The 18,697-nt window shown below is 42.9% G+C and overlaps 1 protein-coding gene across 1 annotated transcript in view; it reads right to left on the minus strand.

The window, feature by feature from the left end:
- Positions 1-18,697, minus strand: part of LOC126457426 (uncharacterized) — a 57,773-nt gene that overhangs the window by 5,934 nt on the left and 33,142 nt on the right. The window contains exon 2 of the mRNA XM_050093695.1: positions 8,547-9,436. Within this exon, the coding sequence (XP_049949652.1) occupies positions 8,547-9,410 (864 nt within the window). The 5' untranslated portion in view covers positions 9,411-9,436. The remainder of the gene's footprint in view (positions 1-8,546; positions 9,437-18,697) is intronic.

The raw sequence follows: 18,697 nt of genomic DNA on the forward strand, positions 1-18,697 counted from the left end.
AGGAACACACAGAATATGTTGTGGAGAAGGCTAACCAAAGACTGCGTTTTATTGGCAGGACACTTAGAAAATGTAACAGACCTACTAAGGAGACTGCCTACACGACGCTTGTCCGTCCTCTTTTAGAATACTGCTGCGCAGATAGGACTGGCGGAGTACATCGGAAAAGTTCAAATAAGGGCAGCACGTTTTGTATTATCGCGAAATATGGGAGAGAGTGTCCCACATCATTAAAAGAAAGGCGTTTTTCGTTGCGACGGAATCTTCTCACGAATTTCCAATCACCAACTTTCTCCTCCGAATGCGAAAATATTTTGTTGACACCGACCTACATAGAGAGGAACGATCACCACGATAAAATAAAGGAAATCAAAGCTCTGCACGCTATACGAGCTTGAAATAATAGAGAATTATGAAGGTGGTTCGATGTACCCTCCGCCAGGCACTTAAATGTGATTTGCAGAGTATTCATGCAGATGTAGATGTAGATTTGTGACTGCAACTACTTGTTGGCCACGTTTGAAGATGGGCGAGGTATTAATTTGGTTATGACTTTTAATATCATGATGTGGAATCATAAAAAAAAATGAAATGATCATATGGCATTTATTGGGTGGAATATCCCCTTCGGGGTTCGGCCGCCGTATTGCAAGTCTTTTTAGTTGACGCCACTTCTGCTACTTGGGTGTCAGTGATGATGAAGGACACACAACATCAAGTCCTCTGACGGGAATCGAACCCTCACCCCCTTGCGTGGGAGGCGGTAACGCTACCACTGCGCTACGGAAGCGGACATTGAGGAATCATGACGTCGTATGATCGGTACACAGTGATTGCAAATCGTGAATGAGATAGCAAATGAATATAAATAAGCTGCTGGACCGAAGCGACGATTAGAGAGGTCATCACTTCTGTCTCAATCAAGTGGTTTTTCTGCATATTATTCCCCGTCACGGTGGTGCTACAATGTAATGCTACTTCGAGATTCGATGGTCGCCGTCGAACCGAAGTAACTCGAGGGGCCCCTCCGTCGTTGCTGGTCAGGAATGCGTCTCCAAATTCGGGTGTCTGTTTTGAACGCCATAAGGCGAATCTTAATCTTTACTACTCCAAGGCTGGAGTCCAAATCTTCTCTTACGGAAACACAAGCAAGAATCCTATCCAGCAGGAGAAAGAATGTCTGATAGTTTTTAGAGCGCCTGAGGTTTCCTAACCTATATCCCATTTTGTTGCCAACATTGACCAATGGCATATTTTGTAATGTCTTTCATACTTCCTCCAACGGCTCCGTAAAAACTCTTCTCCCAATCGATTTATTATTTATTCCCGTCATCGTGATGCCTCTACCGTGAAAAAAAAGGGATAAATATGAACTACTCTCTCAGCGTTGGTTTGGAGGGCCAATAACCACACAAAAATGTGACAGTTCCGTATTGTTTTTTGTACGCTTCCTGAAGATATTACGTGTGGTCAAATCCTTCACTTCTGCATGCCCAGGAGAGAGCTTCTCTGAATTTTCTCACACCATCGGCGAGTTTCTCTAACCATCCTCGGACGCGACATAGTGTCCACAGGCTGGACTGTGATAAACAGTTGAGGGAAAGGGGGGTCGCATTTTTAGCTTCACAACTTCGACTTGCCTTATTGTTCTAGGCCTGGGCTCTCTATGACCCAGTATCAGTCAACCCTCTCGCACAGATCCCGTTTCTCCCCCTATCTTCTTACCGCGAATAGTAGCGGGGTACTTTTTGCGAGGTAGAAGATTTTACATTTTGTCTTGTGCATATAGGTGAGAGTATTTCTAATCCAAGTTTTCATCCTTCAATATCCTCGGGACAACTTTTTGTGGCAAAAAACCAAGAAATTTTGGCACTTTTTTCAGGTTTCCACCTATTACTCGGAAATTATGCGCTCTCCTGAAAATGTTACCAATACCAAAATTAAAGAATATTCAGTTTTGCGTCAAAATCGGTGCAGCAATTTAGCCGCAATCAGTTGTCAAAGTTCGCACATTTTTACCAACTTGGCTAAAAAGTCAGCCCCATTTTTCATTACTCCAAATGAAAAAATTCAAGTAGAGTCGTAGAGCATGAAATTTCATGTTACGACAGCATACACTTTTTCGGTTTTAGATTACTTCAGTAATAAACTGGTGATCCCTTGATGTCTCAGAACGTTTCCAATCAACCGACCCCTAATTTTAGTCAAGTTCTGCCACAAAGTCTTTGTCCTCCAATTCAGTGCAATACCTCAATAATTTTGTGATCTGCCCATCTAATCTTCAACATTCTTCTGTAGCACCAAATCCGAAAAGCTTCTGTTCTCTTCTCGTGGAAACTGTTCATCATCCCCGCTTCACTTCCATGCAAGGCTACACTCCAGACAAATGTCTTCAGAAAAGACTGCGTAAAACTTAAATTTATATTCGGTGTTCCAAATTTCTCTTCTGTAGAAACGCTTTTCTTGCCATTGCTGGTCTACATCTTATATCCCCTCTGCTCCGGATATCAGTCATTTTGCTGCCAAAATAGCAAAACTCACCTACTACGGTAAGTGTCTGTCTTCCTAAACTAATTCCCTCAGCATCACATGATATAATTCGACTATGTTTCATTATTCTTCCTTTGCTTTTGTTGATGTTCATGTCATATTCTCCTCTGAAAAAACTGTTCACTCTGTTCAATTGGTCTTACAAGTCCTTTGTAGACTCTGATAGAAATACAGTGCCATTGGCAAGCCATGGAGTTTTTATTTCTTCTCCCTAAACTTTAATACCTACTCCAGATTTTTCTTTGGTTTACTTTGTTGCTTGCTCAACGTACAGATTGAATAACATCATAAATAGGCTACAACCCTGTCTCGCTCACTTCGCAACCATGTCTCCATTTCATATCCCTCAAGTCTTATAATTGCTTTCCGGTTTCTGCGCAGAGTTGTAAATAGCTTTTGCTCCCTGTATTTTAATCCCTCCTACCTTCAGAATATCAAACAGTTGTATTGCCACTGATTTATTGATGACGGAGCTCCAGAAGTTTGACGTATGAGACAAAATTTTAGTTTGGTCGTATTTTATCAAATGACCATTGGAAATAAAATGTTGGGCGACAGCGCAATTATTGGCTTGGAGGAGGTAGATATGCCACTGATGTTCTACGATGCCTTCCCGTACTGTGCGTGTCGTTTGCTCCATGTAAGATTTGCCGCATTCGCTCGGAATTCTGTAAACGCCTGCCTTGCCCAACTCTAAGTCGTCTTTAACAGATCCCAACACCGCCGATGTTTTTGAAGTAGGACGAAAAACTGCTTTACCTTTATGTCTTCTTTTCTCCCTATTTTGGCCGAAATATTTCCAGTTTATGGTAAATAAGTAGTCCTTCTGAAGGCCTCATCCTCTTGTTAGCCTTAGGGTTTGTGCGCATGCAGCACTCTCTGTACTTGCTGGGACGAATACATGTTGTTCTGTAAAACAGTTTGCAAGTGGTCCAGTTTCGTTTGAAGACTACCACCCCCCAGAGAAGGTATGAGCTCTGCAGATTAAGGTCTTTAGAACGCTCATCGCTTGTGCCGGATAATGGCAACTTTGTAGCTTGTAGACACAGATCTGTGTGAGCAGGCTTTCGAAACACCGAATGTCATCACTCTTACGTCGCACCAAGACTTCTAAACATGGCAAGATGGTTCAAATGTTTCAAATGGCTCTAAGCACTGTGGGCCTTAACATCTGAGGTCATCAGTCCCCTAGACTTAGAACTACGTAAACCTAAGTAACCTAAGGACATCGCACACATCCATGCCCAAGGCAGGATTCGAACCTGCGACCGTAGCGGTCACGCGGTTCCAGACTGAAGCGCCTAGAACCGCTCGACCACAGCTGCCGGTGCTGCTTTGGCACTTATGTCTGATTATAAGTGAAAAATCTATTATTTTATTTTTATGCTCTGTGCTCCAAAATTTTCGGAAAGCAAATCCATTCATGTCCATAATTCTATTTTTCAAATTTTCTGAAAATGCTCAGAAGATACCATTTGAGTAGTATAGGTATGACCATTTTGGCCCACTTCGTCTATATCTGTGATATCACGTGTAATTTTGCACACGCTAGATGGGCAAGACACAAGTTATGAGTACATTTCATTGCGACCATATCGTGGATTGACTAGAAGTGGAAAACTTCTTCTGCAAGCAATCACAGAAATATTTATTTTGTAAATGAAACAGCCTTTTCTTTCTGTACTGTAATTTGTTTCGCCTTCTTTATTTTTATTTATTTCTTTAAACTCTAAGGCACCTTCAATGGGATCTAGAAAGATACAGTTTGTTTTGATATTGATATGTGTTATTGTAAGATTAATAATAGTCTATCACAAAAATAAAGGTAAACATGATGAACAGTGTGAAGAAAACGTTCGTAATATAAAAGCGCACTTATGTTTCGGAAATGAAGTGATCTCCAGACCACATAAGAGGAAATTCAGATGCCAACAAACGCGACGTGAACTGTTTGATAATCTAAAAATAATATATATCAAAACCAAAATTGTATCGTTCTAGAACCCATTGAAGACGCCTCACGGTAAAAAAGGCGAAACACGTCTGGGAGAAATAAATTACAGTGCAACAAGAAAAGGAGGCTCTATTTATAAATCAAATACTTGGATTTTCAGCAACCACTGTGTCAAGAACGTACCTGTCGAAGGACCCCGCAGTCCTCTTACGTCAACTGCTGAAGACAGGAACCGCTGGCAAATATAGCGCAGAGAGGCTATAGAGCACGAATGTATCGTCATTTTAGTGATGTAGGAAAACATACACTATGTGATCAAATGTATCCGTACACCCTCAAAAACATACGTTTCTCATATTAGGTGCATTGTGTTGCCACCTTTTGCCAGGTGCTCCATATCAGCGACCTCAGTGGCCATTAAACATCGTGAGAGAGCAGAACGGGAGGCTCCGCGGAACTCACGGACTTCGAACGTGGTCAGGTGATTGTGTGTCACTTGTGTCACACGTCTGTATGCGAGAGTTCCACACTCCTAAACATCACTAGGTCCACTGCTTCCGATGTGATACGAAGAGGAAACGTGAAGGGATACGTACAGCACAAAAGAGGTGCATTGTCTGTTGACTAACAGAGACCGCCGAAAAAAAAATGATTCAAATGGCTCTGAGCACTATGGGACTTAACTTCTGAGGTCATCAGTCCCCTAGAACTTAGAACTACTTAAACCTAACTAACCTAAGGACATCACACACATCCATGCCCGAGGCAGGATTCGAACCTGCGACCGTAGCAGTCGCGCGGTTCCGGACTGCGCGCCTAGAACCGCGAGACCACCGCGGCCGGCAGAGACCGCCGACAGTTGAAGAGTGTCGTAATGTGTAATAAACACACATCTATCCAGACCATCACACAGGAATTCCAAATTGCATCAGGATCCACTGCAAGGACTATGACAGTTACTCGGGAGGTGAGAAAACTTGAATTTCATGGTTGAGCGGCTCCTCAGTAGCCACGCATCATGCCGGTAAATGCCAAACGGCGCCTCGCTTGGTCTAAGGAGCGAAAACATTGGACGATTTAACAGTGGAGAAACGTAGTGTGGAGTGACGAATCACGATACACAATGCAGCGATCCGATGGCAGGGTGTGGGTATGGCGAATGCCCGGTGACCGTCATTTGCCAGCGTGTGTAGTGCCAACAGTAAAATTTCGAAGGCGGTCGTGTAATGGTGTGGTCGTATTTTTCATGGAGGGGAATTGTATCCCTTGTTGTTTTGCGTGGCACTATCACAGTACAGGTCTACATTGATGTTTTAAGCACCTTTTTGCTTCCCTCTGTTGAAGATCAACTCGCGGTTGGCGATTGCATCTTTCAACACGATCGAGCACCTGTTCATAATGCACGACCTGTGGCGTAGTAGTTACACAACAATATCATCCCTGTAATGGACTGGCCTGCACGGAGTCCTGACCTGAATCCCACAGAACACCTTTGGAACGTTTTGGGAATGCCGATTTCGTGCCAGGCCTCACCAACCGACATCGACACCTCTCCTCAGTGCAACACTACGTGAAGAATGGGCTGTCATTCCCCAAGAAACCTTGCAACACCTGATTGAACGTATGCCTGCGAGAGTGGAAGCTGTCATCAAGGCTAAGGGTGGACAAACACCATACTGAATTCCAGCATTGGCGGGCGCCACGAACTTATTAGTCATTTTCCGCCAGGTGTTCGGATACTTTTGATCACATAGTGCCGGTAGCCACGTGACTTGGGATGCTGGACAACCTCCTTGACGTCCAAAGGAGAAAGGAGCGTTCCTCACACTGGTCTCACTCAAATTATCTGGAACCACGTACCAGCTACGGGGCAAATAGGTTACAGCAAGCACCTACACAGCTGATATGCTGGGGAGCACGAACGCCGCTGTAGAACGGTCAAAAGTGGAAAATAGGCATTATTGTGACTAGAAGTAGCTACTGGCAATAGCTATGGGTTCCTTGGTAGTTCTGGTAGAAGGCTTATCAAACCAGAACACATGAAATACTAGTTCAGTTCATTACATAAATGAATAAAAGGTTTACTTAACTTGGACGTAGTTCCTTGCCACAGGATTACGGGATATTTTAGAACTGTTATTGACTGTGAAAGCATCACTCGATGGATTAAGTAACGTACTATTCTCCTGAGGTACAATGTTCAATATTTACTAATGAACTAGGTCATTAGAATAACAAATCGCTCCTTCAGATGAGGTCACGAAATGGGCAGAGCTCTTGTATGCTTGATACTATACTGATCTCAGCACGAGTACAGTGAACGTCCGCAGCTCTTGGTCTAGTGCCTAACGTTGCTGCCTCTGGATCATGGGGTGCCGGTTTCGATTCCCAACCGGGTTGGGGATTTTCTCTACTTGGGGACTGGGTGTTTGTGTTGTCCTCATCATCATGATCATTAGTGACAATGGCTCGAGTGGACCGTGTAAAGTATTGGACTGTGTAACAATTGGGAATCTGTACCGGCACTGATGATAGCGCAGTTAAACGCCCCATAAACCAAAAATCATCATCGTCAACAACACTGAAAAGGAAGGAGCTTCTCTGCAGTGCCTCACACTAGTTATTTCAGATTGCAGCGAGCCCTCGCTAATGCTTTCATCAGGCGTGATATATGTTGGCGCCCGCCTGTAAGAGTGTTTCTGTGGAAGTCACATGAGGCATTGTGGAAAAACGTACCGCCTCCAAACAGGGCACCATTTACTCAGATGGTGAAGGTAATAATGTTTGGTGTACGTTTACGTTGAGTGAAGTTTGTCTTGTTAGTCCCGGCGAAGTTTCTTGCAAGCGAACTATGTGGGATCCCACTCACATCACTCAGGTACAGCCAGGAGTTCCCACCGTCTAGCTGGAACTACGGTGTTTTGTAAGCGTCATCAGGGCGAAAGAAGGTGTGAAAAGACTATGTCTGTAATTCAATTGCTCAACAGTGTCGTTGGTAGCCAATTCATTACTGTACAGTAAATGGGAACCTCTTGCAGATTACACCTTGCTACATGCCTCCGTCCGAGCTGTAATTATCGGTGGTTGTTTATTATTACCCTTTTACACTCGCTATCGAAGAGTAATCGGGAGTTTCTCAATAATTAAGAAACCAAGTCACTAAAATTTTGCGATTTATGAAGTGCAGACTCCAGATGAAGAGATACCTTTCATTTTTCGTGCTCTGACTGGACATTTAAATACCTTTTACCATACATACTCGCTCAAAAATAAAAGTATCACTTGTAAACAGTCCGTGAATATGACTGACACTAACAGCTAAATTGTTGGTGTGTAATATGTACTACAGTGTCTCAAGCATACTCCTCTTGGAAAATCCTGAAATTACTTCTGTATCTGCACGTGATTATCACCTCAAGATGACGTACTGATTCTATCTATTGAGAAGTTTTTTCACATATACATTTGCTTTAGTAATAGTCGGTATTGTATTAAAACTGAATCTTTTCGAATATCTAGAAATACTGAATCCACTTAGTTAACTCTACCCATGGAGACCACAGCATATCCAGCAATGTACTAAGAAGAATAAAAAAATTTTGCCACAACTTCAAACCACATATTTTATGTTACGTTCTGCCCAGACATCTAAAGGAAAAGACTACAAAATATAAGAGGCAGCCAAATGAAAACGAGACAGGTGGAAAAACAGTAAGTAAACCGTTTATTATTTCAAAAGTAAACGCCACGCTGTAATTGTAAATACATTTCTCTCATTGTGAGACAATAACACGAATGCGTTGATGAAAAAAATGTTTGTCGTTGCCGATGGAACCATGGTCGTACCCAGGTGTGCAGCTCTTCATTCAAAGGAAACCGACGACCATGAATGTCTATGGAAGTGGCATGGAGAGAGAAATCAGGACTGTAGGAAGGATGTGTTTGCTTACAGTGTTTCCATATAACTTGTTTTCATTCCACATCCCATTGCATAATTGGAAGATGGCATAAATATTATCGAACAAGTAAAGCTCAATCTCACCTGAAAATCAACTAGACGGACTTCTGATACTTCTCCATTCGTATACTTAAACATCATGTTGTTCTTCCAGCAGTCACCATGTGTCAATACCGGAAGCTTTGTTTGCCTCTTGATTTGCTCCATTCTTTCACATGATAAATCGAGGAAGCGGTCAGCAAAAGCCCTGTATTTTTCTGAATATTTCTCATAACCAGGACATTTGTCAAACTCATTGGCTAGTCCTACAAAAATCTTCTTGGCCATAGTTCCTACAAACTGTAGAGCGCTTTTGTCTGTGAATATGTGGAAACTGAACGTGTCCTTGTAGTGGGGCTGTTTGCAGAGTACGTACGCTGAGGCGGCGTGCAGCCGTGCATACGCCCGCAGTGCGACTTCACAGTGTTGGAGGTCCAATGGCTGGCCAGCCTGAGCCAGTCTGAATCCAGCTGCTGACAGGTCCTCCAGCACTAAGAAGGGCGCGGGCTGTCGGCCATATTGACAGCACTTGGCCGCTATCGGCCGGAACTCCTCATTCTCCAGTGCTGCCAACTGCTCATGGACTTGCGGCATCACATTGTGCAGCATCTCTCCCTCGATCTTGAACGCATCACATTTTTCTATGAGATCCTTGAGCAGTTCACCAGACTCAAGAACCGTTTTCACTATCATGGTTTTCTTCTCTGTCTGCTCACTGCCTTCATATCTCATATTGGCAGTGAGTCTGAACATCAAGCTTCCATAGCCAACTCCTTCAGGATTTGCGTACTGGACGTTGATGGAATCGACGGTAATTTTCTTTCGTTCTGCAGTCTTCAAAGCAGATTCTATGAAACCATGATTTATCCATGAAGGCGGTGGAACTCGCGTATCAGTTGATAATTCCATGTTGTTGGCTAGTCTTGAAACTAAATCTGTGGACAGGATAAAACACAGCATCATTACGTGCATAGGCTATGATCTCTACACCCAATAAATGGTTCAAATGCCTCTAAGCACTACGGGACTTAACATCTGAGGTCATCAGTCCTCTAGACTTAGAACTACTTAAACCGAACTAACCTGAGGACACCACACACATCCATGCCCGAGGCAGGATTCAAACCTGACCTGCGACCTCAGCAACAGCGCGGTTCCGGACTGAAACGACTAGAACTGTTCGGTCACAGCGGCCGGCTGTACGCTCTATAGATATGCATTACGTGAACAAAGGCAGTGAGTCAAACCAACTACCTTCTCTAACCATCCATCTCTTTCTCTTTCGCTCTCACTCTCTTTCAGATACATATCCCCTCCCATCCCCCCCTCCCCCCCCCCCCCCGCCGCAACACACACATACACACTCATACCTCCACAGAAATTATCCCTTCGTCACACACATTATATCCCTTCTCGCTTGGTGCGATTAGGAAATTACATGTTTGCTTTATTCGTACCCGTACTTTGATGCTAGTGAAACGAATTACTGTCGGTACTGAATTGTTCTGATTCAGTATTGCTTTGATTCAGTTGTGACGATATGGCTGATGTCAGCGCATACAATTACACTGGCGAGGAGTAATTGGTGGCATGGGTGTGTCGGTTTTAATTGGACACAAAGATTTATGGTGTACAGATCTAGAAAGTAATCTTGTGATGAAAAACGAAATCACTATGACAAGTTACTTTAACATTATCTATCAGATGACTGAATAATGAACCATTAATGAACTGAAATGTGCTATTGATGAAATATCAGGATTTAATTCAAATTAAAGAATTACGTAAAATTTGGTGACAAAATAGCAGCTAAACTTCAAGTACCGCTGTGAAAAACGCAAGATGTTTGATAACGGAAGGAAGTGGATCGACATTTGTGAGTTTCTTGTCTGACAACGCCATGGAGCAGCGATTTGCTTCCTGCTTGGTTGGTTGGTTGGTTTGAGGCGAGTCTCGAATGCGAGTCCCGAATGCTAACCATTGCGCTACCTCACTCGGCGCTTCCTGCCATGTTGGGACAGTTTCTAAATGCCATGGCTCACTTGTGACCGTTGTGCTTAAAAATTGTGCGACGTACGGCAGTTCACATAGATGTTTTCTTGACTAAGGAAAATGCTCATTGTATGAAAGAGTTGGGAAAGGAGTCGGCCTCATGTTTTGATGTTGTTGTTGTTGTTGTGGTCTTCAGTCCTGAGACTGGTTTGATGCAGCTCTCCATGCTACTCTATCCTGTGCAAGCTTTTTCATCTCCCAGTACCTACTGCAAACTACATCCTTCTGAATCTGCTTAGTGTATTCATCTCTTGGTCTCCCTCTACGATTTTTACCCTCCACGCTGCCCATGTTTTGATATGGGCCTGGAAGTCATCACAATACCTGTTCGGACCATAGTTTGTCGAAAGGTGTGTGAATGGAAATTCTTATTTACATACGTTGAGGACGTGCTTAACATGTTAGCATGAAACAAGGGAATCATATGTAACGTGTCGTTACAGTAGAACAGAGCTGCTTTTCATGTGACTGAGTTCAGTGGTGAACGATTTAGAGGCCACTGTATTCGGTGTGGTTCAGCAGCACATCTAACCCGGCTCAAATGGCCACCACCAAGTCTGGACCTTACCACACCAGACTACTCACTATTGAAAACAATCAAGTCCTGTGTCGCTCAATATCGGTTAAAGACTGTTGAAATTTTGCATAAAAATTTTGAGAGAAACATTGGACGCTTTCCGTCGATATCGCACGTCGCATGAAAGACGTGATGGACGTTTTTATTTCTTTCTATTCTTTTTATGACTCCTGCTGCAGATCGCAAAACGAAATTGCAGGTATCTGCCAGATCTAAAGGGCGTATCGAAAAATATATAGAAAATGGGAGGGCCGCTAGAGTCGGTCACAACAAGCATATTTCACATAGCAAACCATACCCGCATCCCTCAGCGTATGGCGATTGGCGTCATTGAACAGCGTCGCGCTCCTAGAGAGTAGTTACATAATATGCCATCCGAGACGTCATTGTAACAGTTTTGTATGTCAACGTTTACAATGAATCTGTGGCCTCAAGGTAAATAAGAAGTCAGAATGAAGTTACATAGCCATAATTTGAGAGTAGTTACAAAAAGTTCTCGAAATTACTCCGCTGCTCGAATGCACGCCATGCAACGAAGCTTCGGTGACTACCGCACTCTTTCATACACTCCTGGAAAAGTGGAAATTGTATCAGAGGCGATATCAGCTTTTCATCAGTCTCAATACGTTTTTAATAGACAACATAGTTCAGGTGGCCCCAGAAAAGGTAATCAGTGGGCTTGAAGTCGGTAGAACGTGCAGGCCATGACAACGGCCCACCGCGACCTATCCAGTTCTCAGCACAAGTTTCATCCAAATGCATTCGCACTGCATATGCGAAGTGCGCAGGTGAACTCATGTTGTACCACATTCTCTATCGCTCGCTAAGTGGAACGTGTTACAAAAACTCTGTCAGAATTTCTCGTAAAAAGATCAAGTATCCGTTTGCGTTCAGTCGCCGGGGCAACATCTGTCAGCACTTGCCCGCGAAGGGCAAAGGTCCCGAGTTCGAGTCTCGGTCCGGCTAAAGATGCAGGTCTCATTCATATTACTTTGGCTTTACATTCTTTCCGTTTCCACTTGCCCAGCTATCCATTGTTGCAGTTTTGTCGGACTTTCCTACTAACTGTATTTCACTTGAGCAATGTTTTATGATATTTGGAAACGTTTCAGCCTGCCAAGAAGTTTCATATTAGCGCACACTCCACTGCAGAGTGTGGATCGTTTTAGCCTGCCAAGAAGCTTCATATTAGCGCACACTCCACTGCAGAGTGAAAATTTCATTCTGAGAACAACCCTATCACTGAATTGTTCACAGTAACACATTCCCTACCTTACCTTCCTAATTATACAGATTCCTAGTCCCGTTTCACCATTTTCTGCTGCTGTTGGTATTACCCCCCTCAACTGACCAAAAATTCTTGCCTTCTTTCCATTTCACTTCACTGACCCCTGCTATATCTAGATTCAAACTTCGCATTTCCCTTTTCAGATTTTATAGCTTCCTCCACGCCCTGACTCGTAGAACGTTATCATTTCCTCGGTTCTTCAATCTTTTTCTCATGGTCGCCTCCTCCTGGTGCCATGCTGTGAGCAAAAAAAATCCTACGTAAATGGATAACGATAAAAAACATCGAAGCACAGCGTGGTACAAAAAGTATGAATAACATGCCATAATCTCACAAAATGACGGTAATGAAGAAGGAAAAACGGCCAGCTGCGTTAGTAGAAATTGCAATCACACATCCACGATTTGCAAACATCACCATTAGCCGTAGTCAAGCAATGACTTTCATTCGTAATATGGGCCAACAAGACTATGACAGTACGTAGTTAAAAAACTTCATCGTGAGCGAGGTAGGCTGTAAACGAGCCGAAAGAATTTAAGACCAAAAATCTTAAAAAACTTATACCTGAATCGAAGTAAACTCTGAACTTATAAAAAAACAAGAGAGGAAGTTGAAACTACAAAGGAGAGAAGTTGTGTTATACCGTTAACTGGCAACTTGCTATATGTTAGAAACAAATCATTAGTAACTGATAATAGTTCAAAGCAAAAATCTAGAACCTTTGCAGCTAGGTCCAAATAATTAAAAAATATGACAATAACAGGGGAAAGATGTTGATTTTACAAGACATCGAAGCTACCTTATATACACACATCAAAAAAAGTTCTGCATCACCCCGGTTCCTGGAACTCCTGAAGATAGACGCTGACTCTGGATATTGTATTACAGACACAGTCCCTTTGACTGTACAGAGATGTCACTAAACCCGCCCAAAGATGTAAACAACCATGCTTGAGCAGCGCCTAATAGACGGATGGAGTCCAACAACCGATCATTTCCAGTCATTCCATCAGGAAGGAGGTACACGGCTCGTGCTGTCTGAAGTTCAACCATGCCTAGACGGTCAATACCGCGGTTCGATCGCGTCCCCACTGTTACTTTGCGCCAGGAAGGGCTCGCAAGGGAAGTGTCCAGGCATCTCCAAGTGAACCAAAGCGATGTTGTTCGGACATTGATGAGATACAGAGAGACTGCAGCTGTCGATGACATGCCTCGCTCAGGCCGCCCAAGGGCTACTACTGCAGTGGATGACCGCTACCTACGGATTATGGCTCGGAGGAACCATGACAGCAACGCCACCACGTTGAATAATGCTTTTCGTGCAGCCACAGAACGCCGTGTTACGACTTAAACTGTGCGCTACAGGCTGCATGATGCGCAATTAGGCCGGCCGGTGTGACCGTGCGGTTCTAGGCGCTTCAGTTTGGAACCGCGTCACCGCTACGGTCGCAGGTTCGAATCCTGCATCGGGCATGGATGTGTGTGATGTCCTTAGGTTAGTTAGGTTTAAGCAGTTCTAAGTTCTAGGGGACTGATGACCTCCGATGTTGAGTTCCATAGTGCTGAGAGCCATCTTTGCAACCATGACACCATGCAGCGCGGTACTTATGAGCCCAACAACGTGCCGAATAGACCGCTCGGGATTGGCATCACGTTCTCTTCACCTATGACTGTAGCATATGCCTTCAACCAGACAATCGTCGGACGTGTTTGGAGGCAACATACTGTCCAGCGAGTGCTATTTTGGGGTGGCATTATGTGGGGCCGACGTACGCCGCTGGTGGTCATTGAAGGTGTCGTAACGGCTGAACGATACATGAATGCTATCATCCGACCGACAGTGTAACCATATCGGCAGCATATTGGAGAGGCATTCGTCTTCATAGACGACGATTCGCGGCCCCATCATGCACATCTTGTGAATGACTTCCTTGAGGATAAAGACATCGCTCGACTAGAGTGGCCAGCAAGTTCTCCAGACATGAACCATTATCGAACATGCCTGAGATAGGTTGAAAAGGGATGTTTATGGACGACGTGACCCACCAACCACTCTGAGGGACCTACGCCGAATCGCCGTTGAGGGGTGGGACAATCTGCTCCAACAGTGCCTTCATGAACTTGTGGACAGTATGCCACGACGAATACAGGCATGTATAAGTGCAAGAGGACGTGTCACTGGGTACTAGAGGCACCGGTGTGTACAGCCATCTGGACCATCACCTCTGAAGGTCTTTGCTGAATGGTGGTAGAAAATGCAATGTGTGGTTTTCATGAGCAATAAAAAGGACGGAGATGATGTTTATATTGATATCTATTCCAATTTTCTGTACAGGTTCCGGAACTCTCGGAACCGAGGTGATGCAAAACTTTTTTTGATGTGCGTAGTTCCACAATATCGCCAAATTTGCTGTGAATACCGTAACTAAATGCTACCATTAACTCAACCCAAACACCCGAGGTAGCAGAAATATGTTTCCACCATTATAATTCCTTAATGGTTGACATTTCATCCGTATGATAAGTAAACACATACTGTGGCAGGACATTTTTTGGAAATTTATGGTAAGTTCCGATGGGACCAAACTGCTGAGGTCATCGGTTCCTAGGCTTATACACTACTTAATGTAATTTAAACTAACTTACTCTAAGGACAACACAGACATGCATGCCCGATGGAGGACTCGAATCTCCGACGGGGCCAGCCGCGCAAACTGTGGCAAGGCGCCTCAGATCGCGTCGCTACTCGGCGCTTCCCACTGTGGCAGGACACGCTCTAATAAAAATGTGGCAACACAGTAAGTTGCATCAAGTAGCATTGATTAAGAGCGTGTTACAAGTGGTGTTTAACATTGTTAGAGTTTGATACTCATGCCTCCATGTCCTAAAATTAATGCAAAGATATCTAGCTGACTTTCCTTTCTCATGGCAATCTATGATATTCCAAGCAACACTGAGGGTAATGTTTGCCGACACTCTGATTGAAGTTTTCTGTAAACAGCGAGTGCTGCATTGGAAGGAAGTCTTCAGAGTACTGTCTGAGCTAACTGCAGGCATTGAAAGTAACTGCCTACTTGCTGGAGCGGAAGTGAACAATAGCTGGTGCGGAACAGGTGTCTACAGTGCGTCGAGTTTTGAGTCTGTCGGATGAAGAATATCCATGTCTGCCTGTACAAGGTGGAAGCGAGTTAGTCCACGTTTGACAGCATTCCCTATTGGCTGGTACCCACTCTATCAGCAGACGTACGCACCAGAGGAAGTGACTCAGAAACAGAAAATGTCTGTTGAAAGGTGGCTACACTGAGCCACTGCGCCAGAGATTGCGCCAAAGAGTATTATTAAGCCGCCTACACATGCGCCAGAGATTGCGCCAAAGAGTATTATTAAGCCGCCTACACAGTGCTTGGGGAGAGCTCGTAGTAGTGAGTGCCTGTCGAGGACTCGGGGTAGTCTGTGCTGAGATGTTGTAGTGAGGAGTGTTTGTTGAGATGTGCTAGTAGGCAGTGATTGCTGAGATGTGATACTGGAGAGTTATGGTTGAGATGTGGTAGTAGCGAGTCGGTGTGGAGAGATTTTAATGTCTAGACTGCTTTTCATCAATATAAATTAAGGTAACAAACTACTTTTTTTTCTCATTATTTCAGTGTCCTAAATAATGTGTCATTACAGGTTCAGTCAACAAAGCATCTGGCGTGTGTTCATCTATTAGAGTGTAATCCTGGTTTTCTTGAGCAATTGTAGTATTTCTATTTTTTTATCACTTCAGTATAAATGGTATTTGAAATTTCTTGTCTTATTGAAAAAGAACCGTGCCAGATGTGTACGTTGAGTCATACTTCCACACACAGAACAGTTATACTTGTGCCTTGGTTTTGTAGGTTTTATAGTTGCTGGGGACTTAATTAATTAATTGTGTTAACGAAAATTTTCATTTCATTCTTTGTTGTTGTTCTATGCAGTCAGATAGCGTAATAATACTAGTCAGGGCCAACCATTTACGAGACTTGCGTAATCGGACAGACAGCTACCAAAATACTAAAAATATTTTCAATCATATTTAATGAAGCCCCCATGCACGTGGCGACCGCTGCTTCGAATCGTCCCTTGGAATTCTTCTGATTCTAAAAATAGTAGACAGTAGTATTGTTGTAGTAATTGTAGTTAGTAATTGTAGTCTATTTTGCATGTGTAGATTCTTTTAATGGTATTTTTCAAAATTTTTTTTTTGTTGTCTTGTCTACGGGTTTGATAGTTTAGTGCAATTATTTCAATTGTTCGTTATTCGTGTTTGAGGGAAACATTTCGTGTGAATGATATTGTTGGAGATAAGGAGGCATTGTGTGTAATTTTCGCACAGTGACGAGTTTTGTATATTTGTAAATGATTACGCGATCGATGAAAAAGCAAAAATGATGAATAGTGAGAATGACGAAATTGTTAACATGGCGAACTCGCCAACAGGGGAAAACAGTATGATGGATAATGAAGTGGAAAACAATGTAATAAGTCGGGAAAATAGTCCGGAACCATTTCAAAATTTTTCTCAATTAGAAAATTCACAGAATACGAGATTAACGATAGAAGATTCTGAAATAGTATCGGACACAGATAGCTCTACAGCTGTGATGAAAGAAGTTGGTTTCGCGGGAAATGTTAGGGGCGAAAAGAATTTCGAACAAGTTAATATGGAGCAGATGATGGGTGTATTATTAAATTTGGGATCTGAATTAAAAACACGGTTAGACACACACGGATCACAAATAGGAACAATTAAAACAGAGATGGGAACTTTACGATCTGAATTAAAAACTGATATGGGAACAATGGAAACACGGTTTGGATCTGAATTGAAAACAGAGATAGGAACAGTTAAAACCGAGATGGGAACTTTGGGATCTGAATTAAAAACGGATATGGGAACACTGGAAACACGATTAGACTCACGAATAGGGACATGTTTCAAAAATATGAAAGATGAGTTAAAGAAAGAAATCAGAGAAGAAGTACAACCGATTTTGAATTCTCATAATAATAGATTAGTTGCAGTAGAGATTAGACAAAGGGAACAGGATAGACAACAGGAGGAAAGAGATCGCGTGATAGTACAGAAATTTTCAGAGTTAAATTTACAACGTGCACACGATAAGGAGGAAATATTTGAGAGAATCGAGGAATCCGTGCCAAATGACAGATTAAATAACCTAACACAACAATATGAACAGTTAACTACCAAATGTGTCAGTACTGAAACCCGAGTTGCGACACTTACGGAAGACGTAGATAAACGGAAAGAAAAAATAGGTGACTTATCGGAAAGAGTTGAGGAGATTTCAGACAAATTGACAAGTCTTAGTTTAAATGGGGACAAAGATTCAGATGATACAGCACCATTGCCATTTGCAGAAACCGAAGAGTATCAGAACATAAATAAACATGTTGAAAATCAGGGAAAATTTAATGAACGCGTTAAAAGGGAAGTTGGGGCATTACGAAAGCAAGTCAAACAGATCGAAGGCGAAATTGTAGGAAAAGACAGCAAAAGAAATTTGGAATCATAGATATCAGAGGGGTTTGAAGAAAATAATTTGTTTCATTTACGGGATGCGTCAAGAGAGCGCCAGGCGCGCGAACTTGACAATAATCGTCATTGGGACTGGGACAGACGCGGTAGGTCTTTGTCGCCACGAGGCGAAAACTTTGACTATAAACACTTCTTAACTGTTCGGAAGTTTAAGATATTTCGCAATTCTAAGAATGACATACATCCATGTTCATGGTTAGATCAATTTACGTACACACTTCCGCCTGATGTGCCACAAAGTCACATACTGGAAATTATGTGCGGCTATTAAAGTCCTCAGGGGATTCACTACTCTAAGTGAATATGTGCCGTAGCGAGCATAGTGCCCCGAGCTGTAGTGGTGCTATTTCTCTTTTAGTTTTCTGCACCGCTGCCTACTCTGTTACTATTCTTTGCATCTGTCAAACCAAGTCTTCGACTATCAATCTATCTAGTGAGTAAGTAAACAATAACCGGATATGACTAATTTACCCAAAAGTGACTTTGGAATTTACCGTTTGGACTTACTATATTTTCTGCAGCATTCATTTGTAGTTTAAACGAAATTTTACCTGTTTATCTTCGTAAAAATATTATTTCATATGTTGACGACATTCTTATTGCTAAACATTCTTGGAGTGAACACAACAAAATTTTGGACTCATTATTACGTATCTTTGCAAGAGTTGGCATTACTGTGAACTTGGAAAAATCTGAAT

Source organism: Schistocerca serialis, chromosome 2 (genome assembly GCF_023864345.2).
Source record: "Schistocerca serialis cubense isolate TAMUIC-IGC-003099 chromosome 2, iqSchSeri2.2, whole genome shotgun sequence".
NCBI classification, from domain to species: domain Eukaryota; kingdom Metazoa; phylum Arthropoda; class Insecta; order Orthoptera; family Acrididae; genus Schistocerca; species Schistocerca serialis.